Below are 23,513 nucleotides of genomic sequence, written 5' to 3' on the forward strand. Positions count from 1 at the left end.
GCCAGTGGAGAGCTCGCCATAGAACACGATCTTGGGAAGGCGATGGTCCTCCATTCTGGAGACGTGACCCACCCAGCGCAGCTGGATCTTCAGCAGCGTGGACTCGATGCTGTCGACCTCTGCCATCTCGAGTACTTCGACGTTAGGGATGAAAGCGCTCCAATGAATGTTGAGGATACAAAACAATTAAGCTACTGAATGAATCAGTGAACAAATGAAAAAGCTATAGACAAATATACTTACTGGGTTCGTTTGTAATGTTTGGATTCTGAATTTCAGTTTATCAATTTCCTCTTTTAAATGTAAAAGCTCATCTTGTTTGGGCTTGAATGCTTCTCGTAGCTTGGATGACATTCTTCGTTCAACATCAAATTCCATTCTTAGTTTCTTATTTTCCATTGTAAGATTATCCACCTTTAAAAGAAGTCAAACAGGACTTGGCACAAACCCCATGTTAAAAGGAGATTTTCTTTCCTAAAATTATTTCAAAATCCAAGAGAGATGTGAAATAAATCACCAGTATAACATTCTATGTCTTTTGCTTCTCAAAGTGGTTGTGAACTGCAGGTTAAATTTATAATTACATCCTGAAAATAATAATAAGGTGAAATGGTTGTCATTATGGGTGATTATTGACAGTAAGTCTACAGAGAGTAAGTACAGCAGTTTACGACTGAGAACCCAGACTGCAATGAAATTCTGGTTAGCGATTTAGGAGTGATTCAGGTTGGATTAATATCTGTGTTTACTGCTGACCTTCTCATTATTTACTGCCTCAGCACAACAGAGCAGCTCTGTATGACTACATTCTAAATTGCACCTACATTCTAATCAATCAGTGGATTGGAGATGCAGTCAACATGGCCTTAAAACCTACACGTATTGGAGTTACTTTTATATGGGCTACAGAGAAAGCCATCGAGCATAAATCACTAAAATTATACCTGAATATTTTTCACTTAAATACTCGGAAATGATAATACAGGCAGCCAACAAATGATAAAATATTAACAAAAGGAATCAAATGCTGTTAGTTTCTAATTTCTATGGAACAAATTATCATTCACTAAATGATCTATAAAGATAATATAATTTATGAAAAATAAATATCTGGTCTCACAGATATGTTATAAATTGCCCCAACATAAATTAAATAATTTGCATTGCCAATTATTCGCAATTGCATTTTTTCACCTGAGATTAATTTATTGTTTTTACTGCTTTCAACCAGATAATTTGGTGCCAGGAATATGACATTGAGCAACAAGGCGACATCATGACTTCCTTTACTAAAGTTTAGTAGCTCTCGGCAGAAGGAAGGGTGACACTGGACAGAAGGAAGCTTTATGCAGCACATCTTTGGTTTATTGATTTACTTCCACAATGGGAACATTCAATGAATTATTTCATTTCTACACTGACAAACTACGCTGACGTGTTCAACAGCAGCCAAGCTATGTACCAAGTCAAATGCAATGTCCAGAAATCAGAGAAAAAAAGCTTTATTGAAGTGCATTGGTTAACTATTATGTATATCTATTCCAATATAGATTATCCCTCTGCTCATGCCTTTAACTGTCAATGGTTACTTCCTCGTTTTAAATACTTGAGAAATGCAATGGTGGATACAATTTAGAAAACATTTTGGTTCAATTAGATTTTCTTTAAACCTCCCATGATCGACATAACTTTTCAAGAAAGGTATAGATTGGGCATTAAATGCTTAAAAGATTTACTTGTCCAGGGAAGTCTCACTACCTTTGAAAAACCTTCAGTTAAATATGGTCTACCAAATTCTCGTTTCTTTCGTTAGCTACAGATTAGAGATTTTTTACAATCTCAATTACATAAATCTCCTAAAAGGACTGATAAGAATTTAATTGATATAACCTTCTATAATGGTTCAATATCTAACATTAATGATATGTTGTTGGGAATAAGAGAGGCTCCCTCAGATAAAATTTAAAAAGCCTGGGAACAGGACCTACAGCTTTTAATTCCTGAAAAAACTTGGAATGTTAGTTTCAAATGGGTTAATAATGTGCTCGCCACTCTCTCCAACAATTTAAAGTAGTCCATAGGGCTCACGTGGCTGATGTCAAACTAACTCATTTTTATGTGGATGTATCTCCCAATTGTGATAAATGCAACAATGGAGATCCTTCATTAATTCATATGTTCTGGACATGCCAGAGTCTTGAGAAATATTGGAACAAAATATTTCAAACTTTCTCCGCACTTTTTAAAGTTAATTTTAAACCAGTTCCCCTAACTGCTTTATTTGGTATTGGTGGAGAGAGTGATGTAACTTTAACGACATCTGAGCTGCATGTATTAGCTTTTATTTCTCTTACGGCTAGGCGGACGGTGTGGCTCAGATGGAGAGACATTACCCCACCCAATCGTGCTCAATGACTACGTGACGTCATGTCAAAATTTAGAGAAGATTAGATGCTCAATTTCCGATTTGAATGTAAATTTTCAAACACTATGGGGGAGCCTTTTTGACATACTTTTATGATCTTTGATTTGTTATGAAGGTAGGAATGGTGATTAATGAGGTAATGCATCACTCTGATAAGAATTCTCTCTTTCTTTTTTTGGCTAAACTGGTTCTTTCTTGGTAGTGGGTTTGGATTTTCCTTTTCTATAATAAAATGTCAATGCAATATAATCTGTTTGATTAAAATGTGGGTTGCCTTGGAAGAAATTATATGATTTAAGTGTAATGTATCTTTTTGAATTTCAACATATATCCATATGTACTCTGTATTTTTGGATTGAAAATTCAATGTTAATAAAAATATTGAAAAAGAAAGAGAAATGCAATAGTTATTTATTCCCATTAGAAATAGAATCAACAACACGCCTGAAATAAAGCAATAAAATAGACCCAAGTCAAACTAAGATTCCAATAAACACACTCCAAGTGATGGGCAATACTATCAAATAAAATAACAGATTAAATTACTTTCTGGATGCATGAAGGCAACAAAAGTGAGGCCTATGTTAATTAGTCTTCTTATTGCAGAACGTGCAACTGTATCAGCTTGAACTGTTGATATAAATAAAAGGACCATCATATCGTTTCCATAAAAGAAGCAAAGAGCATTTACATTACCCTAATGTGCATCTCTCCAATCGGTTGGAATGCCAATATAGTGCAACTCCTTATTCCAAATGATTTAAATAATTTTTCATGACTTAACTCTTACGATTTTCTTCAGTTTTTCTGCATTCTGAAAACTGAGATGATTTTTTTTCTGATTAAAGATTGTAGCACTGAAGGTGACTCAAATGAACAAGGGCAGAGGAGAAGAGTTCAAGGATAACAGTGGTATGAGACAAGATATGAATGGGCACTAATGCTACTATCACTGTGAATCCAGGATGGTGCCCTCAGCCCTCGATTACAGTATCGAGGGCGATTCAGGTGCACAAAGGAGGAACAGGAACAAGGGAATCCAGGGTTAATAGAAAAATGAACTTAAATGTGAGAAGAATAGATAAGTACTTCTGTAGCAGTAAAAGTGAATGCAGGATGGTGTGGTGACTTCCTGGTGCCAGGAACAAGGATGTCACAGAGAAGTTACAGGGGATCCTAAATTGGGAAGGTTAACAGCCAAAGGTTAATATTGTTACCAAAGACACAGGTAAAAAGAATGAGGCCCTGCAACAAGAATGTTGGGAACTGGATTACAAAGTAGGACTTATAAAATTGTAATCCTGGAATACTGGTTTTATAAAATACAATAAAAGCCTTAAAATCTAGACTGCTTGGGGATTGGGTTGGTCTAGATTTTTGTATTTAACGGATTCTCAGGCAGTACTTTTAAAATTCAAATTTAAGGAAGAATGAAGAAGAGATTTTTCAAAACGAGTTGTCAACACTTGACAAAACTGTAAACTTTGAATTTTTTTCACTACAATAAAGAACGTGAAAATATATTTAAAAATGAGCATTGTGAAAGAAAAATGCAGTGTACAAATGAATTTGTTTGTGATAAGATTACCTGTATTAAGCATGGTCGCTTGTGGCCGCTGTGCATCTGTGGCACTTAAGCATGCATGCACACAAAAGCCCACTAAATTTAAAAAGTTTGAGAGTTCAGATCCTCGGATGGTCTAGATTTCTAGCATCTGGGTATTTGGACCTTTACTGCAGTGAGTATAGTAACAGAAGCATAGATCAGATTAATGAGTGGCTAAAGGGATAGTGTAAAGGGGAAGGTTGTAGATTTGTTGGTCACTGGGAGTGTTTCTGAGCAAAATGACCTGCTTGAATAGTTTAATCCCAGTAAGTGCAAGATGATGAATAACAAGAGTGGAACAAACAGAATGAAGGGAGAGAATTGAGGAACATGATGTACAAATACAAGTGATGTATAAAGATCCCTGAAGCACAGGCAGACAAGGTGGTGAAGATTATATAAGCGACACTTGCCTTCAGCTACTGGGATACAGGACATAGGTTATGGAACAACTTTGTAAAACAGCAGCTGGAATACTGTGTGCAGCTCTGGTTACCGCACCTGAGGAAGGGTGTAATTACACTGCAGAGAATGCATAGGAGATTCACTGGGTAGTTGCCTGGGATGAGAAAAGACTGGATAGCTGGGTTTGTTTTTCTTGGAGCAGAGGAGGCTGAGGGGGTAACTGGCAAAGGTATACAAAATTATGAGGGGCATAGCAAGAGTTGATAGTAGGAAATTTCTGAAACCAGAGTGCAAAGGTTTAGTTAGGGTAATAGCTGAAAAGCTAGAGAATGCTTGAAGAGGAGGAGTTCTCAAAGCATTTAAGTATCTTGTGCACTTGAATCACTAAGTCATAGCGGCTGTTAATTGAGATTAGTATGAATGAGTATTTGATGGCTGATGTAGACATGGTAGGCCAAAAGGATGCATGAATTTATGACTCCATGATTCTCCCCAAATGGCTTTTGTTTTACACAGTACAGAAGGCTGTTGAAATTACTTTACTGAAGACAAGAAAATGGAGCTCATTGTCAAATTAAAATAGATTAGGATGCTGTTTCAATTTATTTATTCTCTGGTTTCTTCTGTTAACTAGACTGTAAATGGATTAGCATTTCATTGCACCCCTACCCACCCTCCACCACACAACTCATGCACCCACCCCCGTGCTCCTTGCTCCCTCAAGGCACTCCCTCCCCCCACTCTCAACCATAGCAGCTGCTGTCAAAAGTCTGGAGCCAAAGTTGGCTTCCATCCTAGGAATGGCTGATTGAACAATGAAACGATACCTGTTGTTGTAATTCTCTGCTTCGTGTGACGGACATTTCCTTTTCCTGGAGAGAGTTCGTGTACCGCATTAATATCTGATAATTTTCTTCCTTCAGACGAACCATTTCCTCGTAATGATGATTCCAGTCCATTTTCATCCTGCTTAAGTTAACCTCGGCTGCCTTCAAACTCTTCAGCTCAGTCTTGAGCTGTTGGTTTTGCTCGTCAAAGCTTTGAACTTTCTCATGCAAACGATGCTTGATACATTTTTCTTCTCCCAACAATTTCTGAGCTTTCATTACCTCATTCATTAGAAATTGAATCAAATTCAAATTTCCTTTTTCAACTACAACCAAAGGAAGTAAACGTAGTTATTTTCATCATTTGTCCTTTGATATTTATTGGTTAATGTGTATTATTCTCACCAATAGAGCAGAAAATTCTATTTGAAGAAACAGATTCTTGGTTCCACTAAAGGCAATTAGATTTTTGTGGACCTCAATTCAAATTCAACTCATTTCTTCAATGCTCGAAATTACATTATCTAAATATTAGTCTTTCTAAATGACGTGACATTTCATCCATATAGTTTGTTCCAACTGTAATATTACCAGGGGTGCAGTAATGCTGGAGCTCAGCAGAGTACTGCTCTGGCACCTCAGGAGGCAGTTCTGGCGCCTCCTTGATGCCATTTTTGGTGAGCTCTGGCCCCTAAAAAATTAGCACCGCACCCCTGTATATTACCATTGCAGAACAACACCAATACTGACTCATTCTGTATTTTCTCAGGAGATGTAAATGTAGCTCCTCCTGCACGGGGGAAGAATGAATGTAAAAAAAAAATCTTTACCCCTTGCACAAGATGCAGTTAATTCCCAGATTCTATCTTTCCTGGGAAAATAGCTGTATTAACAGTAAAACATTACTATTGTACAGATAACTAATGTAATTCTAATCTCCCCCTGGCACAGCACTACTGATTGGCTTTAAGTGATATAATTAAAATTTGGCAAGGGCCCCAAGATGCGGGATAAATATAACCACACTCGCGAAAAGCTAAAGATGACGATGAACTAATTATAAATTTGCTTATGTGTCAAGATGGTTGGAAAGTACCAGTTAGCAAATAAGGGCAGAATAGTCATGCATTGTAAAGAGAAATGGAATACTTGTGTGTGTGTTTTTTTAAAGATCACCCAGAGATAAATGAAATTCTGGTTATCTTTATGAAAAAAAAAGCAATCTTTGGAATAAATGCTTAAAGATCCCACAGGGAGAAATATGACAATTTCCCTCCTCTTTTTTTCTTGGAATTTTCTTCCATCTCATCCAATTAAAGTTCATGTTCTGATATTATCTCTTCCCGCTGGCTTGTATAAGATTGCAAGTGTGCTGTGGCAGCAAGAAGGAAGTTAGAACTGGGTTATTGGGGGAAAAAAAAATGTTGGAAGGTACTACAGTAAAACCCCTGATGTTTTAATTCAAGCAACCACAGCCTCAAGCAACTGGGAAAAAAATTGAGGAAAATAAATGTAAAAATTAAAATAACAGCTAAAAATACACAAGTTTAAAATTGTAAATGTTCTCTGAAGTATCATATAAATCTTTGGTGAAGTTGGAAGCAAATATTCACCCAGTGGAGAGCCTTGGTCGAGCTTTACTCGTAGCAGCTGTTTGAATAAAGTTGTGTGAAACAGCAATGGTGTCACCGAGGATAAGAGCCGGTTGCTTCTACTCGCCATTGGGGTGACTCTCTTAAAAAGTCTCCTTATCCCTGCTTAGTAAGAGTTGCTCCGCTCAGAGGCTTTATCTGTAAACTTGGAGATTGAGATTAATTATCCATAATATTATTGTTCATCTTTTGGTTGGCTCCGTGGAGGGGAGGAACCTGCAGATGCAGCAACGGTTAAATGTTTTCAAAGAATGTGGCTGAAAATAAAGCAAAATCCTTAAAGGTTTACATATTCATGCAAATGAAGTTTGTTCAGTGAAAGTTCAGTGTAGTATTTTTGCCTTTTGTATTCGAAACTGTTTATTCTTAATGCATGTATATTAGTTTGGCATTGTAAGAGCAAGTCTCAAGCAACCAGAAAATACACTTATCCAGCATCTACCAATCCCCATAGGAGCTGGATACCGGGGGTTTATTGTACTCCTATTGCTTTTAGTGACTGCCCCAAACAAATTAATCTATATGTCTTCTGGGCACATTCAGAATTTGGTCAATAATAATCCCCTTAACTGTCAAATAACTCAGCAGTTCCCCCTCTCTTGGCAGGGCACATGATGAGCAGCCACTTTGATTAATAACTAAATCAGACAAAATAAACACGAGCACATAAAATCCCAAAATGACTTTTTGCAAAGAGGGAATGCCATTGTTATGAAAGCATAAGATTGTAGGAAGGAAATAGAAGTAGCACAAAAGTCTGCAGACACCACCATGGAGAAACACAGCAGGTGAAAAAGTGTCTGGCAGGACTGGACAGAATGGATGCGGAAGGGATGTTTCCAATGGGGGAGTCCAGAACCCGGGGCCATGGTTCGAGGATAATAGACAAACCATTTAGAACCGAGATGAGAGAGGGTGGTGAATCTGTGGAATTCATTGCCACAGAGAGCAGTAGAGGCAAGTTCATTGAATCTATTTAAGAGGGAATTAGATCTATTTCTTCAGTATAAGGGAATTAGGGGTTAGGGAGAGAAGGCGGGGACGGGGTACTGAACTTTAAGATCAGCCATGATCTCATTGAATGGCGGAGCAGGCTCGAAGGGCCGAATGACCTACTCCTGCTCCTATCTTCTATGTTTCTATGTGTCCTTTATATCACAAAGAAAGATACCTACCCAACATTTAAGAAAGGAAATGTGTAATTTTCATATTAGCAGTAGGGAATTTTTTCTGGAAACATCACCTAGCAGATCAGAATGCAGTCCACTTATATTTAGTGAAATGTTTCCACCGGCAGCATGCTCTCCTCAAATGTTGGAGCATGACCACGTATCTGCAGGTGGCAGTGTGAGCTTGTGTAAGAAGTCTTTCTGCAGATTGGCAATGGAGTTCCTAATAGTTCACATTATGAGCAAGTTACTTCTCAGCCTCCAGTTGGAGTTCCTCTCAATTGGTGGAACAGTTAACCCGATATTGCCCTCGAAATTCATGAAGCATATTTTGAAAGTTTTAATTAAGAAACATCTTGCCTTGTAAACTGAATGTTGAGCTTTCTCCCATAAGTCATTTGTTTATGTAAAATGAATTTAGAAATTTCACACCTACTAACGAGAACATGAAATAATGAAGCACAACCCCTGGTATCCGGCCCCTAAGATGTTGGATGTGCTATTTTTCTGGTTGCTTGAGACTCGCTCTTACAATGCCTAACTAATACAGCAGCATTAAGAATAAACAATTTAAAAGACAAAAGACAGTGACAAATGCAAAGTAATTAGGAAAAAAAATCCGTATTGTAGACCTTAATTATGTGAAGTTCACTTTAATCAGGTAATTTCCATAGCTTATAACATTTAAATTTTAACCCCGATCACTGGCTATGCTAACCGTGCTGCCATCATAATTAACCACCCTTTCCCCAAGTTTACAGACAAAGCCTCACTAATATATTAATAAAGATAAAGACTAGGCACGGATGGAAGACGTTTTGGGAGAGTCCCCGCAGTGGCGAGCGGCATCAGCCGGCTCTTCATCCTGGCTGCTGCCATATTTATTCAAACGCAATTTTATTCAAACAGCTACTGCGGTGGGACACGACCATGGCGCTCCGCTGGCTGAATGTTTTCTCCCATCTTCATCAAGGGGTTGTGTATGACTTGGGAGAACATTCACTTTTACAAGTTTAATCTTTTATTGACATTGAATTATATTTATTTTGTCAATTTTTTTTCCCCCCAGCTGCTTAGAGTTGCTAGTTTCTTGAATAACGGGGATTTTACTGTACTCAATTTAGATTTACATCTACCATTAAAATTTTTGTTTAGAAGAATGTGTTTATACTTGTGCAAAATTATGCACCACATATTTATGTTTGAAAGCTAGATTTAATCTAGAAACTCTGGGACTTCATTAGGTGCAGGACATTGCAGCGCAAGATGATTGTACTTGAGTTCAAGCAAAATGATTTAATTATGTACATTGTTGCGCTTAAACACCATTCAGAAGTATGGCACTTCAACAAATCAGTAAAGAGAAGGGAAGTGAAGCGAAGAGATTGAAAAGGTGCGAGGATATTCCCAAACAAGTAAAAGAAGCCATTTCAACAAAATGTTAATTGAACTCTGGAAGCCGAGCACTCCCTCTCTCAGGTTACTGTGATTAGGTGCAAAGAGTGTAGGATTAAAACACTGAAAATATATTTTTGGACAAGTGGATTTTACAAACAAAAATAAGACTTACCGAGGATGCTGCTACAATCCTTGGTAGGTTCCTTCCCAGTTATTAATGTATAAATTTTAGGATTATAGAACCCTAAAGACTCCAGAAAGGCAATGCCTCCTTGCTTTCCTCGAGTTCTTAAGAGGTCAAGCATATATCCTATAAATTTTAAAAAAAAGCACTCATGTTATGGACTGGTGAAATCATTTTCTTACTGGTAACTATCAGAAGGACCAATGTTTAAAAATGGGAAAAAAAGGTAATGTCAGAATTAAATTATGCCAATAATTTCAAATGGTTTGGCTGCTTTCCAAATATTTCAATGGGTTTGCATTTGGCTAATTTGTTGCGTGTGTAGAATGCACCCAGGACACTATAATTGATTTAAGGAGGGCAAAATGAGTGATCTGTTCCTGACTGTATCCAGTAAAACCTGCTTGAGCATTGTATGAATTTATAAAGAAAGCCAGGAGCAAGATAAATGCTGCAATTGTATTAACCCATGCAATCACAGTTCTGCAGAACATACAATGAAAATGCTCTGATGTAACAGAAGAATGCTGCCAATAAGATTTTCCCCCAGAACCTCTCCAATTTCACATCTGATCCAAAGTGCTTCAGCTGCAGGAATCTGCATGAATGAACATCTGGCTGTAATTGCCCGTTTGACTCAGACATTGAATGGTGGGTAACATGAAAGGCATCTCCTTCAAGTAGCCAACTGGACAACTCTGGAGAAGAAATGCCCCACCAATTCGGAAACATTCCATTTCCAGATGACACAATTAAAACACCTTTGAAAGCAGCATAAAGAGCTCTTACCAGTTCTCATACATCGGTGTTTAAGGTGAGGGGCAAAAAGAATTTCTTCCTCATCTGCCTCCCCCAAGACATGACACTGGCGCAGAAAGGGTGTAATGTGGCAGGGTCGAACATTATTGGTTATTATGTGGCGTTGGCTTTCAATTAGGTCCCATAGTGATTCCTCATCTAGATCTTTTATTTCCTTGTCACTTGAGGCGATTTCATCCATGATGGATAATGGCTAAAAAAGGAATGGTTACATGGAAATTTTGAAAGACATTTTTTACTCACTTTCAAGGATGTAAGTGTTATTGGCTAAAGTAAACATTTAATGCCCATTCCTAATTTCCTGTGAATAAGTGATGGTGAGCCACCTGCTTGAATTGCTGCAATCCTAGTGGCAAGGATAGTGCTGGTAAATAGGGTGACAATAGACAATAGACAATAGGAGCTGGAGTAAGCCCTTCGGCCTGTCGAGCCAGCACCGCCATTTTACAGATCATGGCTGATCATTACCATCAGTACCCCTTTCCCGCCTTATCCCCATAACCCTTAACTCCTTTGTCCACTAGAGTCTTATCTAACTCTCTTTTGAACATAATCAGCGAATCTGCCTCTACCACCCTCTGTGGCAGAGTGTTCCACAGATTCACACTTCTCTGGGTAAAAAAATGTTTTCTCATCTCCGTCCTAAAGGGCCTACCCTGTATTCTTAAACTATGCCCTCTAGTCCTCATCTTCCCCCATCATTGGGAACAAGTAATCCGACTTCACCCTGTCTATCCCCCTGATGATTTTGTATACCTCAATCACGTCCCCCCTCATCCTTCTAAACTCCATCGGATACAAGTCCAGTTTTTCTAGCCTTTCAGCATATGTCAACCCCGCCATCCCTGGAACTAACCTTGTAAATCTGCGCTAGAATGTCCTTCCTCAAGTTTGGAGACCAGAACTGGATGCAATACTCCAGGTGGAGTCTCACCAGGGCCCTGTACAACTGCAGAAGGGCGTCTCTGTTCCTATACTCCAATCCCCTCTTTATGAAAGCCAACATGCTATTAGCCTTCATCACAGCTTTCTGAACCTGCATGCTAGTCTTCAGTGACCGGTGAACAAGTACTCCCAGATCCATTTGCTCCTCCCCACTCCCTAGCTTGTCTCCATTTAAATAATACTCAGGATTAGAAGGGAACAGCTGCGTATTTCCAAAATTATGAGAGTGCTTGGCATGGAGGGGATTTGCGAGGGTGGCCTTTCCATCTGCTCATTGCCCTCATTTGCAGACACGGGTTTTGAGGTAAACTCATTGGAGATCAGAGGTGGAGACAATGAGGAAATTTACGTTCTTGGGAGTCACTGTCTCAGAGGATCTTTCCTGGACCCAACACACCCATGGCATCATGAAGAAAGCACATCAGTGCCTCTTCTTCCTCAGGAGTTTGCAGAGATTTGGTATGACATTGGAAATTCTGGTAAATTTCTATAAATGTGTGGTGGAAAGTGTGCTGACTTGCTGCATCACTGTCTAGTATGAGGGTACCAATACCCCCTAAGCGTAAAGCCCTGAAAAAGGTAGTGGATACAGCCCAGTCATTACATAGAAAACCCTTTCCACCATCAAGAACATCTGCAGGGAATGCTGCTGTCAGAGTGCAACAGCAATCATCAAGGATCTACTTCACCCAGCACATGCTCTGTTCTTAATGTTGCCATCAGGAAAGAGGTGTAGGTGCCACAAGACTTGCCCCACTAGGTTCAGGATCAGCTGCTCCCGCTCCACCATCAGATTCTTCAACCACAAACTCAATTAGGGACTAATTTAAGGACTCTTACTTTTGCACTTTATTGATTTTTTTTCTCTCTATATTCCATAGTCAGTTGGTTTGCGTTCCTTTGTTTGTTTACATAGAAACATAGAAGATAGGAGCAGGAGTAGGTCAATTGGCCCTTCGAGCCTGCTCCACCATTCAATGAGATCATGGCTGATCTTAAAGTTCAGTACCCCGTCCCCCCCTTCTCTCCCTAACCCCTAATTCCCTTATACTGAAGAAATATATCTAATTCCCTCTTAAATATATTCAATGAACCTGCCTCTACTGCTCTCTGTGGCAATGAATTCCACAGATTCACCACCCTCTCTCTGGGTAAAGAAATTCCTCCTCATCTCGGTTCTAAATGGTTTGCCTATTATCCTCGAACCATGGCCCCGGGTTCTAGACTCCCCCACCTTTGGAAACATCCCTTCCGCATCCATTCTGTCCAGTCCTGCCAGAATTTTATATGTTTCTATGAGATCCCCTCTCAATCTTGTACATGTGTACATTGAGTACAAGTTTTTTTTTGCACTACCAATAAGTGGAAATTCTGCTTTTCCCACAAGAAAAAGGATCTCAGAATTATATGTGATATCATGTATGAACTCTGACAATAAATCTGAAATCTGTTAGACCCATTAGTCTGCTTGTGGAAGAATTTTTCTTATGTGCCAGCTATAATGTGACAAACCAACATTTTCAGACTACGGAACAATTTTATGCAGTCTGGATGGTGAAACCCAAGGAACTCAATATTGAACCAGCGTGAAGCAAAGATCCACTGCTGCCAAAACCATGTTCGAAGATCAGTCCACGGTTGATGTCACTGTTGTCCTCAATTAAGTGAATACTTCTGAGAAAAGAAAGAACCAGCTGGAAATACAACAGTGCTGGTGGGAGAACAACTGAAGGATGGGAAAGAGTAGCAATGACTGCAAAAATAACATTGATAATTGAGAAGAACACATAGAACATAAGAAATAGGAGCAGGAGTTGGCTATCAGGCCCTCCTAACCTACTCGCCATTTGACAAGGTCATGGCTGATCTGGTCATGGACTCAGCTCCACCTACCTGCCTTTTCCCCACAACGCGCACCCAACCTGTGTCTTATAAATACATTCACTGAAGCAGTGTCTACTGTTTCATTGGGCAGAGAATTCCACAGTAAAAGCACAAAATGCTTGAGAAACTCAGCAGGTCAAACAGTGTCCTTTATATAGTAAAGATAATAATACGTAACCAAGGTTTCAGGCTTGAGCCTTACATCAAAGTATTCCACCGATTCACTACTCTCTGGGAAAAGTAGCTCCTCCTCATCTCTGTCTTAAATCCACTCTCTCCTGAATCTTGAGGCTATGTTCCCAAGATCTAATCTGACCTACCTGCGGAAACAACCTTCCTGCCTCGACCTTATAACTATTATTTTCATATTATATGTTTCCACAAGATTCCCTCTCATTCTTCTGAATTCTAGCAATTATGGTCCATGGTGACTCAATCTCAACTCATCATTTCAGAGTTCAGATTTATTGTCAGAGTACAGGCAGGACATCACATACAACCCTAAGATTCTTTTCCTGCGGACAAGGTTAATTCCCTCATCATTTTGGTGAACCTCTAGCACCATCTGTAAATCCAGTCTATTCTTTCTCATGTAGGAAGACCAGAACTGCACCCAGTACTCACTACAACCCTGTGCAGTTGCAGCGGAACCTTTCTGTTCTTAAATGTAATCCCTCTAGCAACGATGGCCAACATTCTATTTGTTTGCGCCTGCAAACCAACCTTTTGCAATTCATACACAATGTGCCTCTGCACAACACCAAGTTGCAATCTTTCAGAATTAAAAACAATAATCTGTTTATTTTTCATTCCGAAGCGGATGACCTCACTTATACCCACATTGTACTCCATCTGCCAGACCCTTGTCCACTCACTTAACCTATTTACATCTCTCTACATCCTCGGCACAATATGCTTTTCCACTCAATTTAATGTCATCAGCAAACTGCGATATGCTACACTCGGACACTTCTTCCAAAAAGTTAATGGATATCATGAACAGTTGCAGGTCCAGCACTGAACCCATGGCTGGTGATTGTACCAGAGGAAAACCCACTTTTCTCAACCTTCTGCCTTCTATTGGTTTACCAATCATCTATCCAGCCAATACTTTACCCCTAACTCCATGCATTGTTATGTTATGAATAAGTCTTTTTGGCAGCACTTTATTGAACACCTTCCAAAAATCCAAAGTACGCAACATCCACCTGCTCCCCTCCCTCTTTACTGCGCTCAATATATCCTCAAACAACCCCAATAAATTTGTCATAAAACACACACAATGCTGGAGAGACTCAGCAGGTCAAATGGTGTCCTTTATGTAGCGAAAGCAGAGATACAGAACTGACCTTTCGGGCTTGAGCCCTTCATTAAAGTATGAGAAAATGCCGGAGAGCGTCAGAAGTTGACAAATAAACTTGTCTAATGTGGCCTTCCCTTCCTGCATCTGCCTGATGGAATATTTTTCTATCCAGATGTCTCACTATTTCTTCCTTAATTATTGATTTAAGCATTTTGCTGACTACAGACGTTAAGCTAACTGGCCAATAATTACCTTCCTTTTTTCCCTACATCCTTTTAAAAATAATGCTCAGCTTCTGCAGAGCATCTGCCGAGCTTTTGTACTGAATACATAATCTTCTGACGCTGTAAAACATTAGATCACAAGAAATGGAACCCCCACCCCTTGAGAATCCTAATATTCCCACATTCCCTCTTCTCTCTATGTTGCCTGCAGTGATTCAGCTATTAATTGGCTTTTAGGTGGGTAGAAAATGAGTGGAAATATTTGAACAAAGGGAACAAAGTCTCTTTTTCACAACATTTAAGAGTTAAATAGAAGATTTTATGCAGTCAGATCATAATGATTAGCTGAATGTCTCAAAATAAAAACGCAGTAAATCAGAGCTTACTTGGCAGGGAAGATGTGTTAAAATAAAGCAACTTAATGCTGCGAACTCCACATATCTTGGGATCTGCATAAATTCTCCACAAGTCAATCAGTGCAGAGTTTCTTGACCCCCTCAAGGCACTGATAAGATCTTGAGATCTCTATACTCATTCTACCAAATGTCGGTTTATCTTTCAACTTTGGTGAGGCTTGGGCTATTTCGCACTCCTCTAACTCAAAATCTCTGCAAATTCGACTTGTTAAAATATCCTGCAGTTTTTTTTAAAAAAAAGAACAGCTCACATCTGACATCAATTAGTTCTTCATATGAATGAACATAAATATAAAAAGACAGTGCCAAGTGTGATGAGCTCAACTCGATTTCTGACTCGTTCTACGCTTAATATCATTAACATATTGTGGTGATTTCTGATTGTCACCTAAACGTTGATAGACCATGGATGCCGTCTGACCTGCTGAGTTCCTCCAGAACTTCTTTGTTCGCTCAGAATTCCAGCATTTACAGCTTTTGTGTTTCTCTGAGATGTCACTGATTGGAATGAGAACACAGGAATTAATTTCCAGCATTAGAACCCATGTCTGTTGTAAGGACATGCCATCAGAACTGCAATTAATGATATAACTGATTGACTCAAAAATTTTCCATAATTTCTGGGAGAATGTTATAAAACCTATCTTTGCTTCCAAATATGCAAAGTATTACCATTACTTGCCTAAAAATTATTCTGATCCTTGTGCCATTTTTTGGACATAATGAAAACAGACAGAACCTTCGACTCTTCTAGTTTGTGGCAAACTATTTTTCTGCCTTGTCCCACTGACCTGCACCCAATGCATAGTCTCCATACCCCTCCCATCCACGTACCTGTCGAAATTCTTCTTCGATGTTAAAATTGAGCCCGCATTCACCACTTCAGCTGGCAGCTCGTTCCACACCCCCACCACTCACTGCATGAAGAAATTCCCCCTCATGTTTCCCCCTAAACTTTTCCCCTTTCATCGTTAATCCATGTCCTCTGGTTTGTATCTCACCTACAAGAGCCGACCTACATTTACTCAGTCTATAACCCTCATAATTTTAAATACCTCTTTCAAATCTCCCCTCATTCTTCGACGCTCCCGGAGGAAAAAATCCGATACTGTTTAATCTTTCCCTGTAACTCAATTCCTGAAGTTCAGGCAACATCCTAGTAAATCTTTGCCCTCTTTCTATCTTATTGATACATTTCCTGTACTTGAACTTCTTTGGCTTTCCCTTCCAGTCTGTGAAACTAACACACAAGAAAATAAAATTTCTCAAATAATGCTTCAAGGAAAATCAAGCTGGGATTCAAAATTTGAATGTCCACAGTCGTTTGTCTGGAACCCGCAGAATACTCTAAAAACACAATGCTGGAGAAACTTAGAAGGTTAAACAGTGTACTTTATAGAGCAAAGATAAAGATGCATAAACAACATTTTGGGCTGGAGCCCTTCATCAAGGTATGAGCAAAATGTAGTCAGGTGCCCAAACAAAATGGTGGTTGGGGGGGGGTGAGGGGCAGGAGGAAGAGCACAGACTCACAGGCAAGAGGTAAGAGGTGGACAAGGGACGGAGGGCACACCAACAAATGAGGAGAGAGGGGATGGCTTCTGAATAGAGAGGGAAGGGGGTGGAGAGCTGGAGGAAAGAAGACAGAGGGATAGGGAAGAGAGGGAGAACAGGGAGAAGTTGATGTTAATGCCATCTGGTTGGTGAATGTCCAGACAAAATATTGTGTTGCACCTCCAATTTATGGGAGGCCTTGGTTTGGGAGCATGAGGCCATGAACAGAGATCCCGGCACAGGAGTTGGGTGCCACTGGGAGATCCCGGTCATTGGTTCAGATAGAGCGAAGGTGCTCAGCAAAGCGATCTCCCTGTCATTGATGCAATCAGAGTGTAGACCAATCAGTTAGTGCATCAAACTTTTAACCCGAGTGTCTAGGGTTCAAGCCCCTGTCAGGGTTCAACCCCAAGATTTTTTATAATTCTCTTACCTGCAGAATATAACTGGGGTAGAATTGGGTGTCTGGGATTTATTTAATGCTTTATTACTCAATTTGGCATTCAGTCAGGGTAGAATGTTAATAGAACTCGCATCATCTCAAATTATAAATGTGAAACTGTAGCATTCGCATTACGGAGCGAATAATGAGACCTGCAGTCGACAGATTCATCCCAAAGCTTGCTGCTGTATTGCTCACTGAACGTTTTAAAGGCACTCCCTGTTCTCACCGCTGGTAACCGAAAGCTGCATAGTTGACTGGCAGCTATTCATACTTCACTTGTGCAGGCCCTTTGAGGGGAAGGGGAAGGTGCCTGGAGCCATCTTGGTGTAAACTGCTGCGACCACGCACACATTACAATCGGAGCCAGTTCGCCCGAACACCAAACGCGTTGGTCACCCCAAAACCAATGATTTATTATCCTTTACAGATAGAAGTCATAGATTGAAACCTGTTATATCCAACCACCATCTTCCCACGTAAAAAAAGATATGTCAAATGGAGAAATTATTCGGAGAGGATACTAATACTATGCTATTAAACGCAGTTCTGGCATTGACAGTTTAATGAGATGGAGGACGCGAGTTAGTCCAATAAAATCAAGGCTATGTGGATCGAGAACCAATGTTAGCAAGCACAAAGGTGATAGGTGAATGCAACTTGGTTTAGCAGAAAGCCAGCTCAGTTTCAGATGATTTATTGAGGACAGAAAATGGAACATAGAATGGTTGAACCCAAAGGCAACTAAAGCTCTCAGCAGGAGATAGTCTGAGAAAGAGGCAAAGATGGAATTGAAATGAAGAGAATAAGAGCTCAGTTCCATGAAATAGAATACTGGAATTCTGAACAGTGCTTAGAGAGGAGGATAGAGTGAGACATGAAAGTCTGCAGACTCTGTGATTGTAGAAAACGCACAATGCTGGAGAAACTCAGTAAGTCACACAGCGTACTTTATATAGAAAAGATGAAGCAGCATAACCCAAGTTTTGGGCCTGAGCCTTTCATCAATATGGAGGTAGGCTCCTGAATAAAATGTGGGTTAGGCACGGGTTCACAGGCACGAAGTCATATGTGGATATGAGAGGATGGTCGCCAGAAGGAGGTTCTTGGGGGTGGGGGGGAAGATAGGGAGGAAGTGAGGTGCCATGGGTGGGGGAAATGGAATCTTGGGAAGCCGGAGTGGGGATGTTGAGGGCAGGGGAGGGCAGATGGATGAGGTGGCAAGCAGGGGAGGTTATGGGGGGGGGGGTGTTGGTGGAAGGCAGGGGAGGGTAGTTGGGAGGGGGATAAGAGGATCTGAAGGGGGTGGAAAGAAAGGGGCAGCTCAAAGGAGTAGATGGGTGAGTAGGGAGGGGATAGGGAAAGGTAAGAAGCTTCTCCAGTAGCGGAGAAGTCCAAGGTGCCAGCCCTGCAGAGGCTGAGGTTGTTGTGGGAAATGCCAAGGGAGACGGTGTGGATGTCAGAACGGGGTGGTCAGGTCAAGCAGCTGCTTACACAGAGGATTCGGGGGCTTTAGTGTATGAGCAGCCAGGACCGGTGTGAACGGTGGAGACACATCGAGCTCCAACTAATGGGTAGAGTGGAGAGAAGAGGATAAATTGATATGAAAGGTATAGATTTGCTGCAGTGATCAAACATGATGACATTAATCTTCCCAGTATATAATTGGAAGAGACTGTGGCTCACTCATGGTTCAATATCAGACAAGCATTGTGGCAGGGTAGAAGTGGTGATGATGCTGTAGAGGGGAAGTAAGTACATGAGAAGTTGAGGAGGACAAGGGATAGAATCTTCTGCTTCTAGAGAGAAGTGCATGGAAAATAGTGAAAGTAATGCTTGAAATTCCCTAATCAGGGCTGAATAGATAATGGAACAAACTGAAAACAATGCGGGACGGTGGAGGAGATAATTAAATGGCAGCATTGACAAGGATTTACAACTTTGGAGTTATGCCAGAGGCAAAAGTGTGGGGAAGGATGGGAACGGATTCAAGAGAAAACAATAGGTTCAAAGAACAAAAAGAAACACAAAATCTGCTGGAGGAATTTGGGAAGTGAGGCAGCAACAGTGGGAGTAAAAGAATGGTCAATGTTTTGGGTCAGGACAGTACGTGATGAAGGGCTCCAAATGAAAAAGTCTTCCATTCTGTTTCTTCCACTGATACTGCCTGATCTGCTGAGTTCCTCGAGCAGATTTTTTTTATCTTGCTCCATATTCAAGCATCTGCAGCGTCTCCTGTTCATATCTTTGGAGAAGGTAGTCAAGGGAAGACATTGGTTTGCAAAGACCAAGGAGTCAAGTCCCAGACGATTCATCTCCTCGTAGGCTAACCCATCGTCTCTGGAATCAATCTAGTGAACCTCCTCCAAGGCCAGTATATTCTTCCTCAAGTAAGGAGTCAAGTTAAGTTAGGGAATCACAAATATCCTTAATATTGTGTTTCAATGGATAAATTAGTCAACCGTTTCATGGGAAAAAGGGTCAATAGAGCAGGAGATGGGTCTCACAGTCAAATTGAGCATTGAAAGGGCATGGGGAAATGGGAATTTCAAATAGCTATGAGGAAAGCTGGAATGAAGAGGACTGGGACATAGGTTATTGGATGGACATTTTAAACAAAGTGACAAATAAGTCTGTGAATTCTGTTATTTTTTTTTAAAAGGAAATAACATATCAAGCAAGGCAAGAGAGAGTAACTTTAGAGGGGCCGTTTGAGTTCAAAGGAATAAGTATTAATGCCTCAACTGGCTCTTTTGAGATGGCAAGATGAGACAGCGTGTGAAGTGGCCTGGGAAAATCAGTCATCGGACGGCACCAGCAGGTTGTGGAAAAATGAGCTTCAAGTGGGGAATTGTAAGGATGGGATGGTCTCATCCTTATGCAAGAGGATAGGAAAATCTGTTTGTAACAAGAAGAGTCAGGAATGAAGGACCTGAGAAAGTCAAACACGTGGAAAGTGGAAGATAGAAATAATGGTCTCCACAGGAACTAGGGGTCATTGTCGAAGGTAACCCCCAATTAAAGTAACAGCTAACAAACAGAAACATCTGCCAGCATTAGCTGTTATTTTTCATTAGTCCCGCTATCTACGAGTTTGTTTGATATTTATTAATGACACTGACCTTTGAAACACTCTGTGCAGACTAAGAACAGCCAGGAACATCGTACTATGTACAATTCTTAGTAATAGTTTTCAATGACTGAAAAGCTTGAAAAAGGCTGTTTTGCATTTGATTATTCTTCATTGGATAATAATGAATAATTTTAAGTGCCACTTAACAGTCAAAGAAATTTGTTGTGTTTCCTCAAGATTCAAAGTCATTTTTAGTTCAAAACTATTAATTTGAAAGTGGGAAACTGTTGCTCACCATAATTTAGGAAAATTTGAATAGAACCATTTTAGCAGCAGAAGGCTGTTGTTTATTTGGGAACATAATAGGAGCAGGCCATTCAGCCCATCAAGCCAATCCAACATTCAATGAGATAATGGCTGATCTGATTATTGGTTCATCTCCACCTATCTGCCTTTTCCCCATTTCCCTTCATTCCCCTACTATGCAAAAATCCATCCAGTATTGTCTACAATAAGTTTACTGAGGTTAATTCCATTGCTTCCAAGGGCAGAGAATTCACCACCCTCTGGGAAAAGCAGTTCCTCCTCATCTCCATCTTAAGTCTACAAGCCTGAATCTTGAGGCTATGCTCTCTAGTTCTCGTCTCATCTACCAATGGAAAAAACTTACCTAGCTCTATCTTATCCATTCCTTTTTTAATTTTATATGTTTCCAAAAGATCCCCACTTATTCTTCTGAATTCCAATGAGTACAGTCCCAAACGATTCATCTCCTCGTAGGCTAACCCATCGTCTCTGGAATCAATCTAGTGAACCTCCTCCAAGGCCAGTATATTCTTCCTCAAGTAAGGAGAGCAGCACTGCACACAATATTCCAAATGCAGCCTCACTAGAACTCTGTATAGTTGCAGCTTAACTGCTGCTTAACTCAATATATGGCAACATTCCATGTGCCTTCCTGATCACCTGCAAACCTGCAATTCATGCACCAGCCCTCCCAAGTCCTCTTGCACAACTGCATGCTGCAATTGCTTGGCATTGAAGAAAATAATCTGATCTTCCATTTTTCCTTCCAAAGTGAATATCCTCACATTTACCAACATTATATTCCATTTACCCAGTCACTTAACCAATCTACCTATTTCTGCAAACTCTCTATATCCTCTGCTTTGTTTTTCCACTCAATTTAGTGTCATCAGAAAACTTAGAAACATAGACACAGTCTCCTCTTCCAGATCATTAATGTATATTGTGAACAGTTGCGGTCCCTGTACTGACCCCTGCAGCACCCCGCTCACCATCGATTGCCAACTAGAAAAACAACCATATATCCCAACCTTCTGCTTTCTACTGGTTAACCAATCCTCTATCCATGCTAATACATCACCCCCAACTCGAAACATCCTAATCTTAAGGCTGAACCTTTTATGTGGCATCTTATTGAACACCTTCTGGAAATCCAGGCAAATAATGTCCACCGGCACGCAATACATCCTCAAAGACTTCCAGTAGATTTATCAAACAGACCTGCCTCTGTTGAATCCATGCTGCTTCTGCCTGATGGTTCCAATTTGGTCCAGATGTCTCCCTATTTCTTTTTTAATTATGGCATCAAGCATTTTCCCAACTACAGATAACTGGGCTATAGTTACCTGCCTTTTTCCTACATCCATTTTTGAACAGTCATGTGACATTCACCTTCTTCCAATCTGCCAGGACCTACCCAGAGTCCAGAAAATTTTGACAAATTATCAGAAAAGTGTAAATTATGACTCCTGTCATTTTTTTCAGTACCCTGGGATGCATTCTGTCTGTACCATGGAACTTATCTATCTTTAGGCCCACAAGTTTGCTCAGCACCCCTTCTTTAGTCATCACAATTGTATCTATGTCACTTCCCATCACTTGCATAACCCCTGTCTTAGGCGTGGTAGATGTGTCCTCCACCGTGAAGACTGACACAGAGTATCTTCTGCCATTTCCTCATTACCCAAAACCAATTCCGCTTTCTCATCCTCCAAAGGACCTACGTTGACTTTAACCACCTTTTTCTGCTTTATATACTGGTAATTATAAAAACTTTTACTCCATTTTTATATTTTGTGCCAGTCATTTTTTCATAATTGACCTTTATTGGTCACTTTGTGGCTCTTTGTTTCCTTTAAAGTTTTCCCAATCTCCTAGATTCCCACTGCTCCTAGTGACTTTGTACACACGAGCTTTTGGTTTGATGCTTTCCTCTATTTCCTTAGTTATTCAGTGTGGCTATCACCATCTTTACTGTCCTTGCTTTTAACTGGAATATCCTTTTGTTGAGCACCATGTAAAATCTTTTTGAAAGTCTTCCACTGTTTCTCAACCGTCCCACTGTATAGCCTGTGTTCCCAGTCTACACTGGCCAACTCCTCCCTCATCCCCTTCTAATTGCACTTGTTTTGGCAAAATACACTAGTTTTGGACTGAACTATTGCACCCTTCATTTATATGTGGAACTCAATCATACTATGATCATAAGTATCCCTGACTTCAAGATCGTTAGTTTGACCTATCTCATTGCACAGGACCAGTCCAAAGACAGCATGTTCCCTCTTAGGTTCAGTAACATGCTGTTCAAGAAAGCTGTCACGGATGCATTCAATGAAGTCCTCCTCAAGGTTTCCCTGACCAAACTGATTCACTCAGTCTATGCACGTGTTAAAAGTCTCCCATGATAAATGCTGTCCATCCTTATATGCCTTCGATATTTCTTGACTTATTGCCTGTACCACTGTAAAGTTATTCACTGTAATGTCTGTAGACCACACTCTCCAGAGATTTTTTTCCCTTTACTTATCCCTAATCTCTACCCAGACGGATTCACCATGTATAAACCTACACCAAGGTTCTCTCTGAAAATTTCCTAATCTAGCACAGTCGTAATACATGCCATGGTTTTAAGACAATGCCTGATCAATATTATCAATATTTTACTTGAACCTTTTGATTTGCTTTGTGGAATTAGAGACAAGCCTGATGTGATCAACATGTATAAAAACATTTAAATTTCATATCCATAAGCATCTGTCACCATCTTCACAGTAGATACTGCTACAATCTCCTCTGAGGCGATTGTAGCTGTTTCCACTTTAAATCATTCAATTAATTATTAATACATGATTAAAATTCTGTGTACTTTATCCTACTGACA

At 40.1% G+C, this 23,513-nt stretch overlaps 1 protein-coding gene and 1 long non-coding RNA gene across 7 annotated transcripts in view; one reads left to right on the top strand and one right to left on the bottom strand.

Annotated features, from left to right (window-relative positions):
* LOC138759524 (uncharacterized) overlaps nucleotides 1-2,718 on the top strand; it is a 30,584-nt gene extending 27,866 nt beyond the window's left edge. The window contains exon 3 of the long non-coding RNA XR_011354899.1: nucleotides 1,232-2,718. This is a non-coding gene — a long non-coding RNA (uncharacterized lncRNA). The remainder of the gene's footprint in view (nucleotides 1-1,231) is intronic.
* Nucleotides 1-23,513, bottom strand: part of card14 (caspase recruitment domain family, member 14) — a 78,140-nt gene that overhangs the window by 36,549 nt on the left and 18,078 nt on the right. For 3 of the 6 annotated variants that reach the window (XM_069930085.1, XM_069930081.1, XM_069930084.1), the window contains 4 exons: nucleotides 10,456-10,678; nucleotides 9,655-9,792; nucleotides 5,264-5,589; nucleotides 244-414 (listed from right to left, as the gene is read on the bottom strand). In XM_069930085.1, coding sequence (XP_069786186.1) covers nucleotides 244-414; nucleotides 5,264-5,589; nucleotides 9,655-9,792; nucleotides 10,456-10,666 — 846 coding nt within the window. In that variant the 5' untranslated portion in view covers nucleotides 10,667-10,678. Of the gene's footprint in view, nucleotides 1-243; nucleotides 415-5,263; nucleotides 5,590-6,876; nucleotides 7,047-9,654; nucleotides 9,793-10,455; nucleotides 10,679-15,678; nucleotides 15,756-23,513 lie in introns of those variants that run through there. The other 3 variants (XM_069930082.1, XM_069930083.1, XM_069930086.1) reach the window with 3 other exon arrangements.

This window comes from Narcine bancroftii, chromosome 3, assembly GCF_036971445.1.
Source record: "Narcine bancroftii isolate sNarBan1 chromosome 3, sNarBan1.hap1, whole genome shotgun sequence".
NCBI lineage: Eukaryota > Metazoa > Chordata > Chondrichthyes > Torpediniformes > Narcinidae > Narcine > Narcine bancroftii.